Genomic DNA, 18,758 nt, shown 5'->3' on the forward strand with positions numbered 1-18,758 from the left:
GTTTGGTTGTTGGTGTATGGATGTTCACAAACAGTATAGCGACAATGGACCGAGCGAACACACTCAACGCTTACTTCGAAAACTTTGGACGAGACTTATCGCGAAGAGGTGGGTAGGAGACTGGAAAAGCAGCTATGCATAGAATGCAAGAGTCATAAGTAAGCATTGTCATTTCTATCTCTTCCGGCATGATCATACATTACTTGCACTTTACTGTTTAGTTCCTAAACGTATCAGAGAGAAGACAGTATATAGTTGTTCTTGCACTTGATGATTGTCCGTGTTTACAACAGTAATGCTGACGTCATGCCGCTGCAGAATTACCTCTCGGTAGAAACATCAATCTCGACTTCCAACGACTCCAGAAGTTCATATCTAGCTGCCCCGTGTTTAGGTCCGACACTGGCCCCGTTTACCCTGGCCCCCGCCATCTTTCACCGCAGTGGTGCGTTGTGTTCTCTCATCACAAATACGTCGTGAACACACCGTTTAGCTTTTTGGAGCACTATGCGCCGCAGTTGTGATAGCGCATCACCTGGCGTCAAGCTTCGGACTCGCCGTTGCCGATCTAATTCATACCACAACCCCTTCTCCACTGTGGTCGCTGTTCGCGTTCTTCCCATTCCCCAAACAGGCAGCGGGAGGAACCCTGTACAATGACGTGCCGGCAAGGCTGACAAGGTCGGCGTGTCCGACCCCGCATTGATATCATGGTCCTAGTGGATAGTTTTAGGTAAGTTAAATGGATGATATTGCCTTCGCCCAGTGGATAGTGTTTAGCACGAACACAGCGCAGCTACTCTATAAGGTCTGATCTCCTAGATGACAAGGACTTCGGACGAGTCTTCTTCTTGTTTAGGGTGCTGGAAGAGAGAGACAGTGTGTAGAAGCAAACCCGTGTTCAAGCTCATTAGGTCGTAGCACACCCATCTGGTAGACAGTCGTCTCTGACCCGGCGTTGCTGATAAGATTAGATATGCCTTAGCCTGAGACGTACGGGTGGTTACCGAGTCTATCCTTGTGACAGGCGCGGTTATTGTGGCACGAACTCGGTTCACGCCGCATGCAGCCAAGTCTTAAGGCTTGTTTACTACCCTGGTAGGCCATTGCCCGAATTGTGCAACACGTCCGAATAGTCGTTGGTAGAATAACTTTCGGCACACCGCAACGCCATAGAAGAATCCAAGTTCGGTACTTGGAATAGCAGGAACTATGTCTCCCCCATATTGTTCAGTGGTCAGACGCCTTGCTTCCGGTGAGCACCAACGTCAACTGGAGAAGCTTACCGCTACTTCGTCTGACATCTCATGAGTTGACGCTGGAAACGATTGGGTATCATTGCACCGCATCCGTAGCCTTTCGCGATTCTACCTCCACTTCAGTACCTCAAATGGACGCGAATAGAAAGGTCGTGCGCTCCTTTTGTTGGTTTGGGTGTCGCAATATCGCGAACTAGGCATCGGCTCATGCCCTGCTACTGGTGACCCATAGAGATCTTAACTTGTACGGATTATTCGGCCAGTAATTCTCGACCATGTCTTGTCATGATGCATGTGTCTTCCGCTTATGCAGCCACCACCCACTCCAATGGACTGGGACGGCAGGGTGCACGAACTGTACCACCATCGTGTTAATTCTATGCACACCATGATAATAATGGATCGACAGTCTCTCCGAACGTTTGTAGTTAGCGTATGAACCCGGTAACAAACTCAAGGACAAGCGGTGAAAGCTTTCATCGATTCTTGCCGGTAGTTCACACGTTTTTGGATGGATGTAGGCTTCAGGATCCAAACACGATGTCTTGGCCCCCAGACTTTGCGAAGGCATCGGTATACCCGTGTGATACTGGCGGCGGATAGAATACAGGCATCCTGATCCTATCCGTCTACGTCGCAGACCACATGAGCCCTGACATGGGCTGACCACGAGCCTAATAGGTTAGAGCGAGCCGAAGCAAACGGCTCACGGCAGTGACGCTTCAACGCGCACGGCTCCTGTGTCAAAAGCTTCGAGAATGCTGTCGTGTCAGTCCGGCGCTGCCGTTGAAGCCTTATTCCCAGGAGCGAACGAGTACTAGCGCCTTGCTGCAGGGCTACCGTTCGTCGCATACGGTAAGGTCGTCGGCGAAGAAAGACGTTTCGGAGGATAGACCTACTCCTGAATCCTGGCTCACACTGTTTCACGGTCTCTCCGAATTCTCTGGTTTGATGGAACGTTCGTTGTTCATGTTCCTGTGGGAACTTGACCTGCATGAGTGAGTGTCGGAAGCACGATTAGAGATTCACCCACCACGCAAAAGCATGTGCGAGCCGCCAGCACATTATATAGCCGCTTCTTAAGTCGTATATATACCCATGTCTGATCAGTCTTGTCGATGTTTCTACAAACACTTCGTAGTGCTGGCAATCTTCGCAAGCAATATCATCTCAGCTGCAGTAGACACCCTGGTCCATCATCTTGTCGCTTTGCCTGGTACTCTTACCACCATTCCTTCGTCTTACTCTCAGCCTCTTTACCTGCGAATCTCACGTCCTGCATCGTCTCACCACATGTGGACAGAATGGTGTCTAGTAATGGGGAATCGGATATTCGCCCAGACCGCATCCAAGCCCGCGAGGACCAATTCCGTCGCGATATTCGAGCTAGAAGACAGTCACCAGTCCCAGATAAACGGCTTGATCTGACAGAGCTGGGCTGCATGGGTGCTCATCTTGATCTCTCAAAGCATGAGCCTTGGCCTAGTAGGCTCGAGCTCACCGACAGCGAAGCCATGCATAGCGACCCTGTTTCCACACCAATATCCCTGGACACCTACCCTCGAGCAAGAACTGAACCAGGAAGTAGCGCTGCAGATGAATCACCCACATCCCGCGCATGTACTCCAACAGGATGTGGCGCGTATCTTCCGTCACATGAGTACAAGGAGTTCCAACGTCAAAGATCAGTCAACAGTAAGTTCACTTACAATTTTTTCGTTTGAGCGAAGCTTTGCCGAAACCTATCCTGAGACATGCTGATAGAGCGATAGACCTCCGCCGACTATCTATATCAACTACTGTTGAGCCCGAAACACAGGAAGAACATGACCCAAGCCGCCATCCGGAACAGCACGGGCGGTGTCCAGTGAGCTACACACCATCGCATTGCTCTCGAGCCTTGACGGACAGAGAGGATCGTAGTGTGAAGGACGTGGGACCGGTCTCTCCCGGACCTTGGTCGCAACTCAATCGGACTGTTGGGAAGAACGAAGATGCGGCTAAACTTGTGCGTTACACAAACTCCTGTACTCTCTAAGGGATTTTAGCTATCTCGATGTTTAGGAGGTGTCCACGTGACTATCGAAGAGTGTGTTCTGTTGAGAAGGAATCTTATCTTTATATATCGACCTGTTGTATTGTCAAACTGTTACATGTTTTCTCAGTCGCTTTGGTGGCAACAGATCTTGGGACTGTTTTCTCATTGTCGTGAACATTTTTTGCCTCGTCGTTATTTACCACTCAAGCGCATCGCTCACAGTCGAATGCGAGCAAACAACAACTGCATATCTTCCATCTCTTCCTCTACATCTTGGTCAATCAATTCGCGTCTCCAAACACAGTAGATCAGGGCGACTGTACATTTGTGAGGAGGAAATCGACGCAACGCACACGCTCAAGCTTCATGCTAAATTGTGTCCGAGAGTTTCCGACTAGACAGTGCTGCTGATCACTTAGAAGAAGGTCGGAGTATCACATAAGCAAAATGGAGGTCGCTCTCCACAGTCATGCAGCTTTGCAGTAAGCCACAACGATCCTTATCTAAAAGCTCTTCGAGGGCCTTGGAGGGTGATGACCCGACCCGAGGTGGGAACGGATCTCACTCCTCCCGAGCGGGGAACGCGATGAGCTGGTGGGGAACATACTGTTTGCGGATTTTGCTGCAGCACGCCTTGTAGATTTGCAGAAAAAAAAGTGCTCAAAAAGTAAAATCAAAGAGGGGGAGAGTGCGATCTACAGAGGAGTGTTGCGACGGCTGCGGCTACGGCAAGACCCTTGCAAGCTTCCGCAGGGCAAAATTGTGGGGCCGTGAACCGATGAGGCACAGCTGCAGTACTAAAGAAAAAGGGAACAGACATCGCCTTCCGGAGGCAGGGGCCAGAGACACTAGTCTGTCGTTCAATTCTCCTCTGTTGAGAAGGTGGTGCGGGGAGATACTCTCCCTAGGACTCCTCCCCGAGCAGAAGAAACGCTCACGCACAACATGTATCAAGCGTTCGCTATTCTACCAAGGAGTTCGTCGTGTGTTTGTGTCACTGTCTACATAGCTCTATGAGGTCAGAGAATATACTGACTATTTTTGTCGTTGGTAGCACATAGTGCTCTAATAAAGGCCGTCTTGACAACCTTGGAAATGAAAGATGTGCTGTCGTCGCTCATGTCAAGTAGACCTCTTGACACAAAGTTGATCCACGGTAGAGCTAGCGGTATATAGCTTTATCGCGAGCTTTCGTGGCTTGTTTAAGTAGCAGAATCTCTGTCCATGCGTTTTGTTGCTGGTTTTGTACCAACAATCAAGAATTCGATAGATGGCACGCGTCACGTTAGGTGTTGCTCCAGATAAGTGTTTCCAAACAAGCATTGATGTGTGCTATTTGTCCTGTTATAATTATACATAATCGTCCCTCGTACTGACCGTAGTAGTGATCGTGATATCGTTGGGATCTTTTGTCCTTGGCTCATTGTTCCATGCGTTGTTGGCGTGACTCTCCCGAAGTATCGTTTCCTCGCTCGCTGTATCACTGCCCATGCGAACAGTTGTCTGTAACACGCTCTCTCCAGGGCCCATGTATATCTTCTCTGACCTTCTGCTTCCATCCATACCGCGACTACTCTTAGACTTGGAGTAGTCTTTGAGTGGATATGAGTTTTGGCCTGAAGAGTCGCCACGGGTACCGTATCTGATGCGGACGTAAAGCGGACGGAGGACTGGTACACAGGCGCAAACAATTGTGAGAAATACTTCGGTAGAGGACCATAAAAGCATGCTAGCGGTGTCGTATACGTAGTTCTCCATGGACGACAGAGATTGTAGTTCGATAGTCCGGACAACGGAGCACGCGCCCGCGAAGATGCCGAGTGAAAGACCAGATGCGATTGCGATCTTGTCTTTACGCTTCATATTTAGTCCCATGATGATATGCCAGGCTAGTTTGAATCAGTGTCGTCCTCGAAATCATTGCGTAGCAGAGTTACGTACGAAGGAGAGCAAGAACAAAGTCCATGCTTGCAGACCAAGCACCCATGGTCAGGCCGACCTCGGTGAAGTTGAGCCAGCAGTAGCCACCCTTGATTGTTTGGTCCCACAAGAATGCCGAAGGTACACACTGTGTGTATAACAGGGTTGTCGTAATGATGCAAAGCACTGTTGTGCTGACTATACAGAACCAGAGGATAGCGATATGCCATCTCTTGAGAACGATGCGCAAGAGGAAGAGCGCTACTGAGCCTTTGGAAGCAGCTATGCCCATGATGCATATGCCTTGGCCGATGGCTTCCCACATGATAGACTTGGAGTAGTTGAGGTCAAGACGAACGATATCCGCTGTCTGTTTACCAACACCGTAGGTAATACCGACCGATATACAGCCGACATAGCCAATAAAGGTAGCCTTAAAAAGTCAGTCATAAAAGCTTACGATGAATGTTGAGATGATTGTTTGTGAAGAGGTGCTTTTGTTGTCTGGGAGTAAGCAACGTAACTTACCAGATTGACCAACATCAACACGTCGTCCCATCCGACGTTTCTGACAATGTACTGTCTCGTGTACATTCGCAATGCAACAAGAAAAGTACCAAGAACCACCTGAGCCCACATCACTCCATTGAGTATGTTCGCAAAGTCTGCTGGCTTGCCCATCTCGGCGGCTGATAGAGCTAAGGTCGTAGTGAAGACGCTTTTTTCTTCGCTTTCTGCTCTGCTGTTCCCCGGGGAGGATATCGCTGGCAGAGGTGTCGCCGAATCAAAAGACAAGTACGAAAGAGCTGGATATGTGCTACCAGGGGAAGGATGGGGTTTGGATGAGCAGCGTATCCTTGATATCGACTGCTTTATCCTCTAGATGAGGAACTCGAGTGGCGGCAAGGAGTGTCAGTGAACTGACGTACTCACAGCCTTGTTTACGCCCACGAATTGAGACACCCATGCTAAAGAACAAACATACCTGCAGCGCGTCCGAGGCTCGAGCAGACCAATGCACATCTCTCACACCTATGGGAAACTGAACGGGCCCGACCTTCCAAGCGAAAACGATCAGCTAGTGTTCGGGACCTGCATGGACAATCGAACGGGGCATAGTGTCAAAGCTTTGTTGCCATCTTTGTCGCTCTAAGTGTCCTGCAAAGAGGCACTGCGAGTGGGGACACACTCATGCCAAGCCACCGAAAAAGCATGCCACTTTCATGGCCGTAACACATTGATGTTGGTGGGTTGTTGTTGCTTTACGGTGATCCCACTCCGTCCCTTATTTCCCCCTCTCTGCAAACTAGTAGATAGGAACATCCAGTGGATTCGTTGAGAGTAAAATTGCTTTCAACACTGCCGGGATAGTTGCTCCATTCGCATATGCCGCGCCGTGATATCGTGGATCTTGCAGCTTGCAGAGCGCGAAGGATTGGGTAATTGCTTTTTCTTCTCGAGTTGGACTTAACAGGCTCCGCAGTCCAACGGGCTTCGTCGTAGCTAGGCCCGCTCCGTCTGATTCGCTGACGGTCAGCTCCCTGCCCCGACGAATGCTGTCCCAGCTGGAACGTCGACGCGGCCCCGGGAGCAGGGGCGCGTTCCTTCACCGTTCGGCAGCAACACTAGTGATATTCAGGCCCAATCAATACACGATACTCACAGTGTGCCGCTGCCGGTTGTCCCTTGTCCCGTGGGTGGAGGGCCTATCTCGTAAAATCCCGCCTCGGGCAGCCTGTGCTGTGCGTTAGTCTGGCCCATCGCGAAACCTTGGACAGTTCGTGCTACGCAAGCGGCTTCAAGATCGCATCTCAATAATTCATTCTTTCTTCAACAATCCCATGACATGCAGGTAAGGTGGTACAAAAACGTTTTGGCCTTTCCGTGGCGGGCCGTTGCCCGCGCTAGCAATCGCTGGGGTCGAGTACTAGCTAAGCTCTCTTCGGTTAAACGACCCTTAGTAGCGTTTTGACATCCGACGGATCAATTTCGGTCTGACCAGCATCGTGTGCGGAAAGGAGTGAAGGAAGATGATCCTTCGAGATTGTTTTCCAGGACTATGGTACGCGTGCCAGTCCATATTGCTCATGCAGGCACCATCAAGATCTTCATGGTGTAGTGGTGTACGCTTTGCAAAGCTTTAATACGCTCGAACCTGCAGTTTGAACGAACTTCTTTTTCCTTTCATCTCCTCCAACTCGGCAGCAGCCTGCATTTTTAGTCTCCGTTAGTACAGTGACACTCCACACATCCCGCTGTCAGTCCCCTACTAGCACGCAAATCCGCTTCCCCGATACTCACCATGGCTGCTACAACCAATCGTTATGCGTGTTATTGCGATAAAGGGGTGGCGGACAAAAGCAGTCCCGAGGTCTGCTCCATAGACGTACACAAGCGGCGCCCTGCCGTACCCTGGCAAGTCTCGTTCGGCTTCAGCGCACCACGGTCCCCAAACGGGAGCGGCTGGATTCTAGCTCCACCTCCCCATCTATCAGATGCAAGTTTGAACATGCGGGTAGTTAGCAACAGTCCCCATAAAGTGGACGGCCTGCATGGTAGGTCAAGACCTTCCAAGGTTGTCACTTACATTACCTTGTTCGTTACCCCTCCCACTTATATTCTTCTTTTCTTTTCATGAATCACATTGCATGCACATAGCAAGGTGACACGATGGCATTGATGGGGTTACTTGCGAAGGCAATCGGCCTTGGAGCAATACTTCTCATTACTCGATATGTTCTGGCTTATCTACAGTCACCACTCAAGACTATACCTGGTCCCTTCTTAGCCAAATTCTCCGATATCTGGCGTTTCCTGAATCACTATGGACAAACTCACATCGAGACACAGAGGCGACTCCACGAACAACATGGCGACATCGTTCGTCTTGGTCCCAACACCGTTAGTGTTGCTGATGCTAGTCTGATCAAGACCATTTACAACACCCGTGGAACGTACTTGAAGGTGAGCATGTACAGTGACAATGTTGTGTATGATGGTCGCTAACATTACAACAGAGCGATTACTACGTAAGTTTCAAGCAGTCACTGATACCTATGCATCATACTGATCACGTCAGACCATTAACGATGCCCTTCAAGACGGTCACATCATCCAGAACATCTTCAGCACACGCAGCAACGAGTTCCATTCCAAAGGTGTCAAGCCTGTTCAAAAGTTGTACAGTCTTCAAAATGCTCTTCAAATCGAAAGCATTATGGACGACGATCTGCGTACACTATGCACTCAACTTGACGTTCGCTTCGTGGAAGGTGCTAACAAGGACAAGACATGCGATATCGCTGACTGGATCTCATTCTTTGCTTGGGATTTTCTGGGCGATATGACTTGGAGCAAGCGCATTGGCTTCATGGAACAGGGTACGGATGTTGGCGATATGCTTGGGACCGCTGAACGTGTGATGCGCTACTTCTCAGTAGTATGTGCTTGACAAGTCGTCACAACTTCTACAGTATGTGAATCTCTACTGACCCCATCTAGGTTGGTCAAATTCCCTCTCTCGACAAATGGCTTGGAAAGAACCCCAGTTGGCCACGCTCGCTATACAAGTTCGATGACTTCTCTGTCGCTGCCGGTTTCTCCGTGGAGCGCTTTATGGAACGCATGCAGAAACCTGAACTTGGCGATGGGAAGAAAGACTTCCTCAATGGCTTTCTCGAGGCAAAAAAGGAGTTTCCAGAACTTGTTACTGATAATGAGGTCATCGGATATATGATCATCAACGTGAGTGTCCCATAGCTATGTTACGATAAGAACATGACTGATTCTGCTCCTACAGATTCTCGGTGGTGCCGACACCCTCGCCATTGTGATAAAGGCTATTTTCTACCACATCCTCAAGTCACCAGCCTCGAAAGCGCGCCTCGTCGAGGAACTCGTTGCTGCAAATCTCTCGTACCCCGCACCTTATACCACAATCGAGCACCTACCTTACCTCGATGCATGCATCAAAGAGGGCCTCCGTATGCATCCCGTTGTTGGCCATATTCTCGAGCGCGTGGTACCTGCAACTGGTCTCGCGTTACCTAATGGAGAGACATTACCGCCTGGAACAATTGTCGGTGTGAATCCATGGGTCGTTCATTACAAGGAGAGCATCTTCGGCGCAAAAACCCATGAATTCCGGCCGGAGCGCTGGCTGCAAGGCGAACAAGAAGAGATTGGCGCTTACGAGGCCAGGATCAAGAAGATGAAAGATGCGGACTTGTCATTCGGAGGCGGAAATAGGATATGTATTGGCAGGCCATTAGCTCTGGTTGAAGTGTACAAAGTAGTTGCGACGGTGTTCGGTAGATATAAGGTATGCATTGCCCACCCCCAACATGATACACGAGAGCTGACGTTCCGGCAGATTGAGCTTGAAGACCCGAGCAAAGAATGGGATCTTCACAAACAATGGTTTGTATGGCCGCATGATATCAAGGTCAAACTCAACCCACTTGAGAGCATCAGCGCACCCTGATTGTCTCTAGACGGCTATCTTACATGGAATGTAACAGGTACGGAAGGTTGGTGGTGATCTGTAGTTTGAGCTTCCTATATATCACTGAAATTCTTATTGCGATGATTCTTCGATCCAGGCGGACTGTTCCATGAAATTTGCGTGTCATCTGCTATCTGCCGCGCGGTTCTCGTTTACGTGACGCATGCGCATAACGTGCGTTCGGGATGTATTTGCAGCTATGTATGTAGTTGTTTAGTTGTGGAGGCTGGCGCTCCATACCCCGTCTCCGTGCACGAAACTTCGCGAGGTATGAAGGCAGCTAGAATGCGTTGTTGTGTTTGCTTGGGTATATTACGATTCGCGCACGCGATGCTAACATCATAGGGATTCTTAGTCTATCGCGCTAGCCACTTCGGGTTTGAAGTGTTTACTCTTCGGCTAGGGCTGGGTTCGCCAACACTTGTACTGCATTCGAAGGTCGCTATCATTCGCAGCTTTACGTAGTGTGGAATATTCAATCACTCGGAGCATCCGATTCCAGGCGAGATGGTACGATTATCAGGACTTCAGAAGGACGTATTGTCGCTCTACCGACAATGCTTAAGAGCTGTGAAGCAGAAGCCAACGGTATGCTATTCAGATGCCTCCAACTTGACAACCTACTCATACAGCTGTAGGAGACGCAGTCACATTTCCGAGATTTTGCAAGGTACGGCAAGCTCAATAGAGCAACATGCTGGTGTGGCGGCTGATGATGATACGTAGATCTGAGTTTCACAAGCATAGAGACGTCGGTAAAAAGGATTTTGGCACCATCGAGTACTTACTTAGAAGAGGAAGAAATCAATTGGAAACATGGTCTGAGCCAGGTATCCGAGACATCCACAGGTAGCGGGAGAATGCCAGATCGAAGTTTGCACGTCGAAGCGGCGCATTGCTGGGCGGCGAGCCAACGACACATCAATACAGTTCATCAGACCAGCACCATGCAGCTCGTTCCGCCATCGCGGGGTAGTGACATGTTCCTTGGACAACTCTTGCATCACATGTTGCTTCCGCGCTGGAAACTTCGAGCATCACCATCACGTGACCTGCTCTGAGCCATTACTCTGAACTTTCTAGTTGGTGCTTGCCCCCTCTCGAAGCATGATCTTCCGGGCACATGCCATTACGGCTACTTCCTCCAATTACTGGAAGCTTCTCATCTCACGATGTCTTCTGATCGCATACGAAGACATGACGGCAAACATCGTGTTCGAAAGCTCTAGAAACTCCCCGAGCCATCTCCGAAGCTTCTTGCAACATCTTGGTTTACGCAACACCAATGTTCTCCGCACTCTGCGATGATTCGAGAACCATGTCCCTCGATTATATATAGCCTTCGAGGCAGCTCCTGTAGTTCATCATCAGAACAACAAAGATCAACAAGTCTTCTATGCAATCACTTCGCTCAACTATCCGACGAGCTCCTCAACAACTCAACCGCATCACCAAGCCTACGATTACAACTACTCGACACTTTACCACTACACCAGCGACGATGTCTCTCTTCCCACGATTCACTCAGGAATTCGCTCCTATCTTCCGTCTCTTCGACGAGTATGATAGGCAAGCCTTCCGCAATATCGACCGGGAATTCAACAACATCAGATCCTTCACTCCCAAATTCGATGTGAAAGAAACGAAAGAGGGTTACGAGCTTCACGGCGAACTTCCCGGTGTCGAGCAAAAGGACATCAACATCGAATGGACCGACAACAACACGCTGACCATCTCTGGTCGCCACGAGCACGTCCGCGAGGAAGGCCAACGTCCTCAGGGTTTCATCGAAAACGGCGAATCCTCTCAGCAGAAGAAGCTCGGCCACCAGCCCACCGTTGAAGACGACCCCAGCGAAACCAACAACAAGGTCGCCAAGCAGTCCGAGCACAAGGACGTCTCCAAGCATGATGAGAACAAGGCAAAGTATTGGGTCAGCGAGCGTTCAGTCGGAGAGTTCCACCGATCCTTTGCCTTCCCTGCTCGTGTCGATCAAGACAGCGTCAAGGCTAGCCTCAAGAACGGTATCTTGAGCATCCTCGTTCCCAAAGCCCAGGCTCCTCAGCCTCGAAAGATCAGCATCGAGTAGATTGACCTGGCATAACCGAACGACGACGAATTACGACTTCCCTCTTTTCGATCAGCGAGCGTGGCATAGCAATGGAGTTTATGACGGGTTATTGTAGGATTGTTTGCTCTGTTTTGTACCTGTGGTGATTGCAGTATTCGCTCTCTACGTGGGTCAGTAATATCGAGATTGTAATTAGTTTGTCACAATCAAATCATTACAACTTCTACGAAATGTCGGTTTAGTGATGGTGCTTTTGATCTTCTGGGCTACCATTCGAGTTTCTTTGCAATCGGCTTTCCTAGTCTAGTATAATACCCGGAATATCAATACCACAGCTACAGTTCAAGATCATCTGCTATACAACAATACTCCTGCTCTATGGATGGTATTGGCTTGATGGGGACTAATCGAATTGTAAACTGGACACCAGCTGGGCTGTCGGCTCAACAAGCCTGGGACGCGACCAAGCTCATTGCTTGTTCCATTGAAAGTTGATGGTGGTAATGGTACCACAATCTTTTGGTCTTGGTTTGACCTTCTACTAGACGACAATTCACCACCGATTTTGAGACAAGTAATGGCACACGAAACCTGTCTCCTTCCATTCTGTTGTACTTTATACTGCATAGACAAAATATCGTGAGCCGTACATACAAGGCATGCCTACTCTAATGGCTGTACCCAGATGTAAACATTCCAGTCACGCCCGAGTGCGGCAGTGACCTTCTCGACTCCTCACGAAAGCTCCTTACCTTTTGCTCTGGTAATTACATGGAGGACGAATGTGTGATGCGAGTAGCCCCAGATGGTGTGGTTCTGGCTTGCCCAAAAAGATTGGTCATCACGTGCTTCATCTGTGGCGTGCCATCGTCCTACATCACGACCAGCGACAAAAAGAAAGATCTCGCAATTGTGGAGAAGGATGTTATGCATCCTCCGGGAGTCGAACCCGGGCCAATTGCTTGGAAGGCAATTATCCTACCGTTGGACCAAGAATGCTTGATGAAAAGACTCACGTTTATGCGCTTTATCTAGCAAATACAAATTGAAACGCAGCGTTTCGCGCAGGCTGGCGTCGACATTCCTTGTTGTCAAGCATTTGACGGACGATTTCAGCCGGCCGGACATGTTCGTTTCTGTGGATATGGGCCTTAGCGTCGGAATAAGGGGTAAACTCCAACCTTAGCGCTAGACAGCGCAGCCGTCTAGTTCACAATACAATGAGCTTGACCAACCTGAATTTGGGTCACATACACAAGACTGAAAGCCAAAACCAATGATCTTCTTGTGAGCTGACATCTCTAGGTGGTGGAAAGCCTGTGAGCCCATTGTTCATATTTATGAGTCCAAGAACCAGGCTCATCATTTGCTTCGATGGAATCAATCTATTTTAATTCCTATCTATCACACCGAGCATCGTGAAATAAACGCGTGCCATGTTCTAATAGCCATAAGCCTTAGCAAAGAGATCGCTTTAATCTCCTGTTCTCGAATTCTCGATCTTGGTTACGATCAAGTCGGTAGCCCCAACCTCTGTCAACTTGTCCATAGCAATAGCGATATCTTTCCTCAACACCATAGCCTGAACAGCCACCCAGCCATCCTCTTCCAACGCGTTGACGGTGGGAGCGCGGCGTCCGGGAGTAATCTTGCGTGCGATATCGAGCTTCGATCGGTCGATGTTGTAGGTGCACAGGACGTACTTTTGTGCAGCTATGAAGAAGTTAGCCACGCCGTACCACGCGAGAGATCTGATGCTACTTACTGATAACACCCTTTATCCGAGCTGTGATCAGCTCTACCAGCTTGGGGTCTGATGGGTGCTTCGACTTGATGAGGATAGCACTTGATGAGACGACTGTAGAGATGGCCTTGAGACCAGCTGCGCGCATTGTCTCACCCGATTCCACCAAATCGACGATACCGTCTGCGACGCCCAATGCGCACGCCGCCTCGACACTGCCACCAACGTACTTGATGACTGTCTTGAGTTTGGCATCACCATTGGCCTCTCCGTTTGTGTTTCCGGCCTGTTCGGCCTCTAGTTTCCGGAAATACTGCTCAGCCAAGTTGGTGAAGCTTGTAACAACGTTCTTGCCGATCAAGTCTTCCGGCTTTGCCAGGTCACCCTTTGCAGGAACTTGTACCTGTAGACTGCACTTTCCGAAATCGAGATCTAGGACCTCCTCTACACCGCTGGTAGCAGTAGGCGGTGCGACGCACTCATGTTCTGCTACTTGGTCGCGCCCTGTTATGCCCAAGTCTACGCGACCCTCTCCTACGAAAGTTGGGATATCAGCGGCAGGCAGAAACACAAGAGCGAGCGGGTGGTTCTTGACGAGTGCGATATCGAGACGCGAGTGTCGGTGGAACTGGATGTCGGAGCCGTGGAGGAGGTCAAGACATGCTTGGTGGAGGCGGCCCTCTGTGATGTTTGTCAATCTATGACCTCTGCCAGTAGTGTGTCGACGACGTACTCTTAGGCACCGCAAAGAGCAGGCGGTCGTTCAAGCTGTTGCCCAAGAGGTCAGTCATGAACGGAAGACTCCTGCTGCCCTGGCGCGCTCTTTGCGCGATTCGCTCATTATCACTTGCGCCATTGGTGTAACCCATTGTGGTAGAAGAGGCTTATCAGAAGTAGGGAAAAGAATGGAGAAAGGAGACAAGCGGAACGTACGAGTTGACGAGATCCATCCTTCTGAATCAAGCACGCAATTGCTGGGGCTTGTAGAATGCGAACGCGCGCTGTGCACCCTTCAACAAGGCTTTGAATGGGGAATTCTGCGACAGGCTAGGCACGAGGTCCACTTCGGCAATTGCAATTGGGCACAAGGTCGCTGCCGTGGAGGTGGCTAAATGCGCGGACAGCGTCAGAGCAGATATGCAGGCTTGGATGTGTGGGTATGTGTGTCGTTTTGTAGTGTACAAGATTGAGGCGCGTCTCGACTTAGTGACTCAAGGAGGGGTACGGGCTACACGTGTGATGCGCCAAAGGCTGTGGAACCCTCAAAAACTTGATACCTAAAAGTGCATGTCAATAGCATAGAGGCCGTGCAAACAACAAGACCACGATTGGTGCAGTAAATCTGGTTACCGCGACCGACCTGCGGCTTCAATTTTTTTGCGGGATGACGTTCCATCAACACATGTTGCCCCGCGTTGCGATGCGTCGGAGGTTGGCGACGCGGCATTGGCCGGCATCAACTCACTTGCTCAATACGGTCCACTATCGATTTTGCGTTGTAACTTGAACGTAATCTAGACCTTGAACGTAATATCATGCTCGATTGTGTGAATCAGACATCTACTGGTATCTATCTATGATGCACCGCCTATGTGTCAAACCCATGCCGCTTCGTCTCGAAATTCGATTGTGAGATAGACAGGCCAAGCGCAGACTGCCATAGACGCATGCTGACTTTTCATTCCCGAAAAACGCCATCCGCGACTCCAGACTACCGGATGGTTCGGTAGGATGTGATCGTCTCGCACTCGAGAGGAGATTGCGACGGGGGAAGGCGTGTGAATATAAAGCGTCGTCGTGCCTCACATGAAATCGTCACTGTACATATGTTAGTACCTCTAGGACTCCTACGGAATCCGACATGACTCACTCTCCAAAGTCCTCATCATCATATGCCCTCGTGTCTGCCCTGACACCAACGTCTCTGCTCGCGTTGAGCGTAGTCTTGGTCTTTGCCGCCTTTGTCTTCTTTCCTCCCTTCTCAGCAGCCTTTTCCTCCTTCATCTTCTCGTTGCTCAGTGTGGTCAAGCCGGATGCAATCTTCTTGATCTGCTCACTCGGCAGGTCCTTGGCGATCTGCTTGGTAAACTCCTGCAGGAAAAGCGAGTATTGTCCCTTCTTAGAGTTGGCAGCAATCAGAGGTGTGAGTGTCTCTCGGAGCTTGGTGAACTGGTCTTTTGTGTTGGGATTGAAGATGGAGAGTGAGGACAGGTCGATGGCATTGCCCGGGTTGCTCTCGTCGGTGACGGTGATGGCCTTGCCAGCACGGGTCTTGTTGCTGACGCTCAAGTCGCCAAAGAGTTCCTCGGCTTGGGCGCGCGAGGCGTCAAGCTCTGCCTGGCGCATTCGTTCGCGGCGCTCGGCCTCGGTCTCTTCCTCTTCAGATTCACCATCCTCTTCCATCTGCCGCCGGCGTAGTGCTGCCTGCCTGTGCTCCTCGATCCGCTGCGCCTTGGACTTGTGGTTTGCCTTTGCTTCTGCGTCTGCCTTTGCCTTTGCCTCGGCGGCCTTCTTTGCCTTCTCGCGCTCGACTTCTGAGTCCTCCGCAGCGTCCCATGAATCTAGTACCTGTTGTGTCCATAGTCAGCACATGTAGCCTTGTATGGCGGGGCTTGAATCGTGCAAGCGCGGGGCATAGTGGGCTGACGCACATCGTCATCTTCTTCTTCGTCGTCAAATTTGCTGCGGCGGGCGATAGGCGCTACCTGTGGCGAGGTAGGAGGAGAGCTGCCTTCTTCTTCGTCGTCTGCAACATACGTTAGTCCCAAGCCTTCACGATTCCATCTTGAAGCGCGCGCAGTGGCATCGAACATGACGTACCCCACTTTCCTGGTGCCATGGTTGCAATCGTTTATAAAGAGACGGGGTTTGTGCGTAGTCTAGGCTGATGTATCCAAGGGTCCTGACAGTAGGGCAGGGTTTTATAGTCGAGTGATGTGGAAGAAAGAAATGGTCTAAAGTTGACTGAGGCGCGAAACAATGGTTGGGCTCACCATCGCGCGTGGCTCGCTTCCGATCTACCTAAAAATTCGCTGCCCAATCACATAGGGTGCGCCACATTCACTCTTTCTCACTATGTTGCAAGTCTTTTATTGTTAAACCGAGCTGTGGCGTATCGTAGTTCAACCGCAGGCACCTTGCAGCCGGATCGTATTAGCCATCTCATATGTGCAAGACATTAATCCTATAACCCTTCCTTTCACGCCTCCTTGAGGCTTAAAACATAATAGATCCCCCACATGCAGCAAAACAAACAAGGAAGTATGAACAGAAGACGAAACCTAAGACCTGCTTGAACGTTGCCACAACACATCATCAGCAAAAAGGTTGATTAAGAGAAGAGATCCAGATTTACCGCTCAGGAACCTCCCAGGGCCTCCAGAATTTCCACCCTTCTCTGACTTCTCGAACACCCTTCCGTCTCGAACTCGACACTCCGACCAGTCTTTCAATGCCGATAGTGCCCTCAGCCCGAAGAAACTTTTCTTGGTCAATCTCCTCCCCACCTTCCTCTTCATTGCCATTGTGTAGTACTGCAGGCCAAAGCACACCCACGCCGTCACCAGCAAGCGTCGTTTCAAACTTCTCAAAGCCTTCATTCTCCAGCTTTACCTCGAGGGAGTCAAGAATCTTGTATTTCAGCTTTGTACCATTAGATATTATGGATGCGCCACAGTCGATATCCGCTTCATCAGACGTGTCAGATTCGTCAGATGAGATATCGTGGTGTAGACCATTTGCGTGGCCGTTGGTCAGCGCTGGGGGCTGGGGCTTGAGGATAGTAATGGCGCATCCTCCGCCTCCCGCGCCTGTGAGCTTTGTCCACCCGATACCAGTGTGGTCGATGATTTCGCGGATACGCTCGAGTTTGGGATGTGAGACGCCTAATGAGACGAGTAGACCATGGTTTATCGTGACGAGTTCGCCGAGGTGTTTGAGTGCGTCGGGGGAGGTTGCGTCGAAGTCTGGTGATGTGAGTAGTTTGTGTGCAGATTCGGTCACTAAGCCGATGGCATTGAGGATGTTCTCTGTGAGGGCGGGGTGCACGTTGCGTAGGTTGGCGACCTTGGCGACTTCGGTGGCCGTGCTGCGAGATTGTCGTGTGTTGACAAGCAGCAGTGGAAGCTCAGGAAAGCTATGCAGCGGTATGACTAGAGGTGGCTTGTCGTAATCCCTTCGCTGGAACAAGACTGCTTTACCACCTGAGGAGACGGTATTGTCGACGCCTGAGGGATTTCCGTGTATGCACATCTCGCCGACGAACGCCCATCGGTTTATGCGCTCAATGTTGAGCTCGCATTCTTGTGGCGGCTGATCCTGATGGGGTCCGCTGAGTGCACGTATCTGCAGAAGCATTGCCGTACTCAAACAGACGGATATACTGGCGCTGCTGCCCAGGCCTGCACCAATGGGAATTGTAGATCGTAAAGTATAAACACACGGGGGCACTTTGCGGGATGCGAGAGAAAGGAAGAGGTATAGGAAAGAACATGCAGAGGCATGGTGGATCTTGCGTATCGACTCGGGGGCTTTTGGCGAGACTTCATCGATAAAGGGTTGTATGGCGGCCATAAGGTCGGGATCCAGAGACGTGACGAGGTCGTAGTAGTACTTCTTCTTGCCTGATTTAGAGAAGCTGTCCCAGGGCAGGTCGTCGATGTTCCAGGTATGCTCCATCTGTATGTCGGGGAAGCGCAGCTTAACGGTCCGATTCGATTTGGAGAGAAACGAGACGTGGAGATAGGATCGGAGCGATATGGCGGCGGCGATAGCAGCCTAGAGAACATCAGCATCCATCTTGCCATGGTTGTCGTATCGAACCTACCTTGCCATGTACTACCGCGTGTTCTCCGTAGACGATGACCTTGCCTGGTGCGGAAACCATGAAAGGAGGCATCATAGGCGACGACTGCTTCCTGAGCAATGCCGGAGCGCCATTCGGCTTTGTGGTGGAGATGGAAGGCATATTAGAGCCCAATTGCGCGGGCATCGAGTCTGTGGGCGAGGGTTCGGGTGTTTGAGTGGAATGCGACGACGTGCGCGGGTGAAGGCTCGCTGCGTTTGGGTTAGCCATGATTTGGGCCTTTTGGAAAGAGTTGTCTTACGTGGCGCGACAACAGTATTCCTACGCATGCTGCTATTTGCCGCCATGGCTGAGAAAAGAAGAAAAGTGAAAGCAACAAGAGAACGTGAGTGGAAGGATTAGGGAACTGCCAATGGCA

At 50.4% G+C, this 18,758-nt stretch overlaps 6 protein-coding genes and 1 non-coding gene across 7 annotated transcripts; 2 read left to right on the plus strand and 5 right to left on the minus strand.

Moving 5' to 3' along the window:
• Positions 1-4,647: 4,647 nt before the first annotated feature.
• On the minus strand, positions 4,648-5,898 carry J4E82_005515 (uncharacterized protein; the record flags this gene model as incomplete). The annotated part of the gene is made up of 3 exons (XM_051731779.1): positions 4,648-5,186; positions 5,239-5,650; positions 5,746-5,898. 3 exons carry the CDS (start codon positions 5,896-5,898, stop codon positions 4,648-4,650), a joined length of 1,104 nt encoding a protein of 367 aa, XP_051588508.1.
• Positions 5,899-7,887: 1,989 nt separating this feature from the next.
• J4E82_005516 (uncharacterized protein) lies at positions 7,888-9,700 on the plus strand (the record flags this gene model as incomplete). The annotated part of the gene is made up of 6 exons (XM_051731780.1): positions 7,888-8,181; positions 8,235-8,246; positions 8,297-8,656; positions 8,719-8,961; positions 9,017-9,538; positions 9,590-9,700. The coding sequence occupies 6 exons, from the start codon at positions 7,888-7,890 to the stop codon at positions 9,698-9,700; spliced, it is 1,542 nt and encodes a 513-aa protein (XP_051588509.1).
• Positions 9,701-11,222: 1,522 nt separating this feature from the next.
• On the plus strand, positions 11,223-11,810 carry J4E82_005517 (uncharacterized protein; the record flags this gene model as incomplete). Its single annotated transcript, XM_051731781.1, has 1 exon — positions 11,223-11,810. The coding sequence occupies one exon, from the start codon at positions 11,223-11,225 to the stop codon at positions 11,808-11,810; it is 588 nt and encodes a 195-aa protein (XP_051588510.1).
• Positions 11,811-12,720: 910 nt separating this feature from the next.
• Positions 12,721-12,791, minus strand: J4E82_005518. The gene has a single exon. It is a non-coding gene; the product is annotated as a tRNA-Gly (tRNA).
• Positions 12,792-13,266: 475 nt separating this feature from the next.
• HIS1 (ATP phosphoribosyltransferase (ATP-PRTase) (ATP-PRT)) lies at positions 13,267-14,486 on the minus strand (the record flags this gene model as incomplete). Its single annotated transcript, XM_051731782.1, has 4 exons — positions 13,267-13,505; positions 13,558-14,217; positions 14,270-14,304; positions 14,470-14,486. 4 exons carry the CDS (start codon positions 14,484-14,486, stop codon positions 13,267-13,269), a joined length of 951 nt encoding a protein of 316 aa, XP_051588511.1.
• A 916-nt stretch (positions 14,487-15,402) lies between these two features.
• HCR1 (Translation initiation factor 3 subunit J component) lies at positions 15,403-16,375 on the minus strand (the record flags this gene model as incomplete). The annotated part of the gene is made up of 3 exons (XM_051731783.1): positions 15,403-16,104; positions 16,188-16,282; positions 16,357-16,375. The coding sequence occupies 3 exons, from the start codon at positions 16,373-16,375 to the stop codon at positions 15,403-15,405; spliced, it is 816 nt and encodes a 271-aa protein (XP_051588512.1).
• A 512-nt stretch (positions 16,376-16,887) lies between these two features.
• On the minus strand, positions 16,888-18,687 carry J4E82_005521 (uncharacterized protein; the record flags this gene model as incomplete). Its single annotated transcript, XM_051731784.1, has 3 exons — positions 16,888-18,312; positions 18,362-18,591; positions 18,642-18,687. 3 exons carry the CDS (start codon positions 18,685-18,687, stop codon positions 16,888-16,890), a joined length of 1,701 nt encoding a protein of 566 aa, XP_051588513.1.
• Between the last annotated feature and the right edge of the window lie 71 nt (positions 18,688-18,758).

Source organism: Alternaria postmessia (assembly GCF_024291825.1).
Source record: "Alternaria postmessia strain BMP 2775 chromosome Unknown scaffold_29, whole genome shotgun sequence".
In the NCBI taxonomy this organism is placed as follows: Eukaryota; Fungi; Ascomycota; class Dothideomycetes; order Pleosporales; family Pleosporaceae; genus Alternaria; species Alternaria postmessia.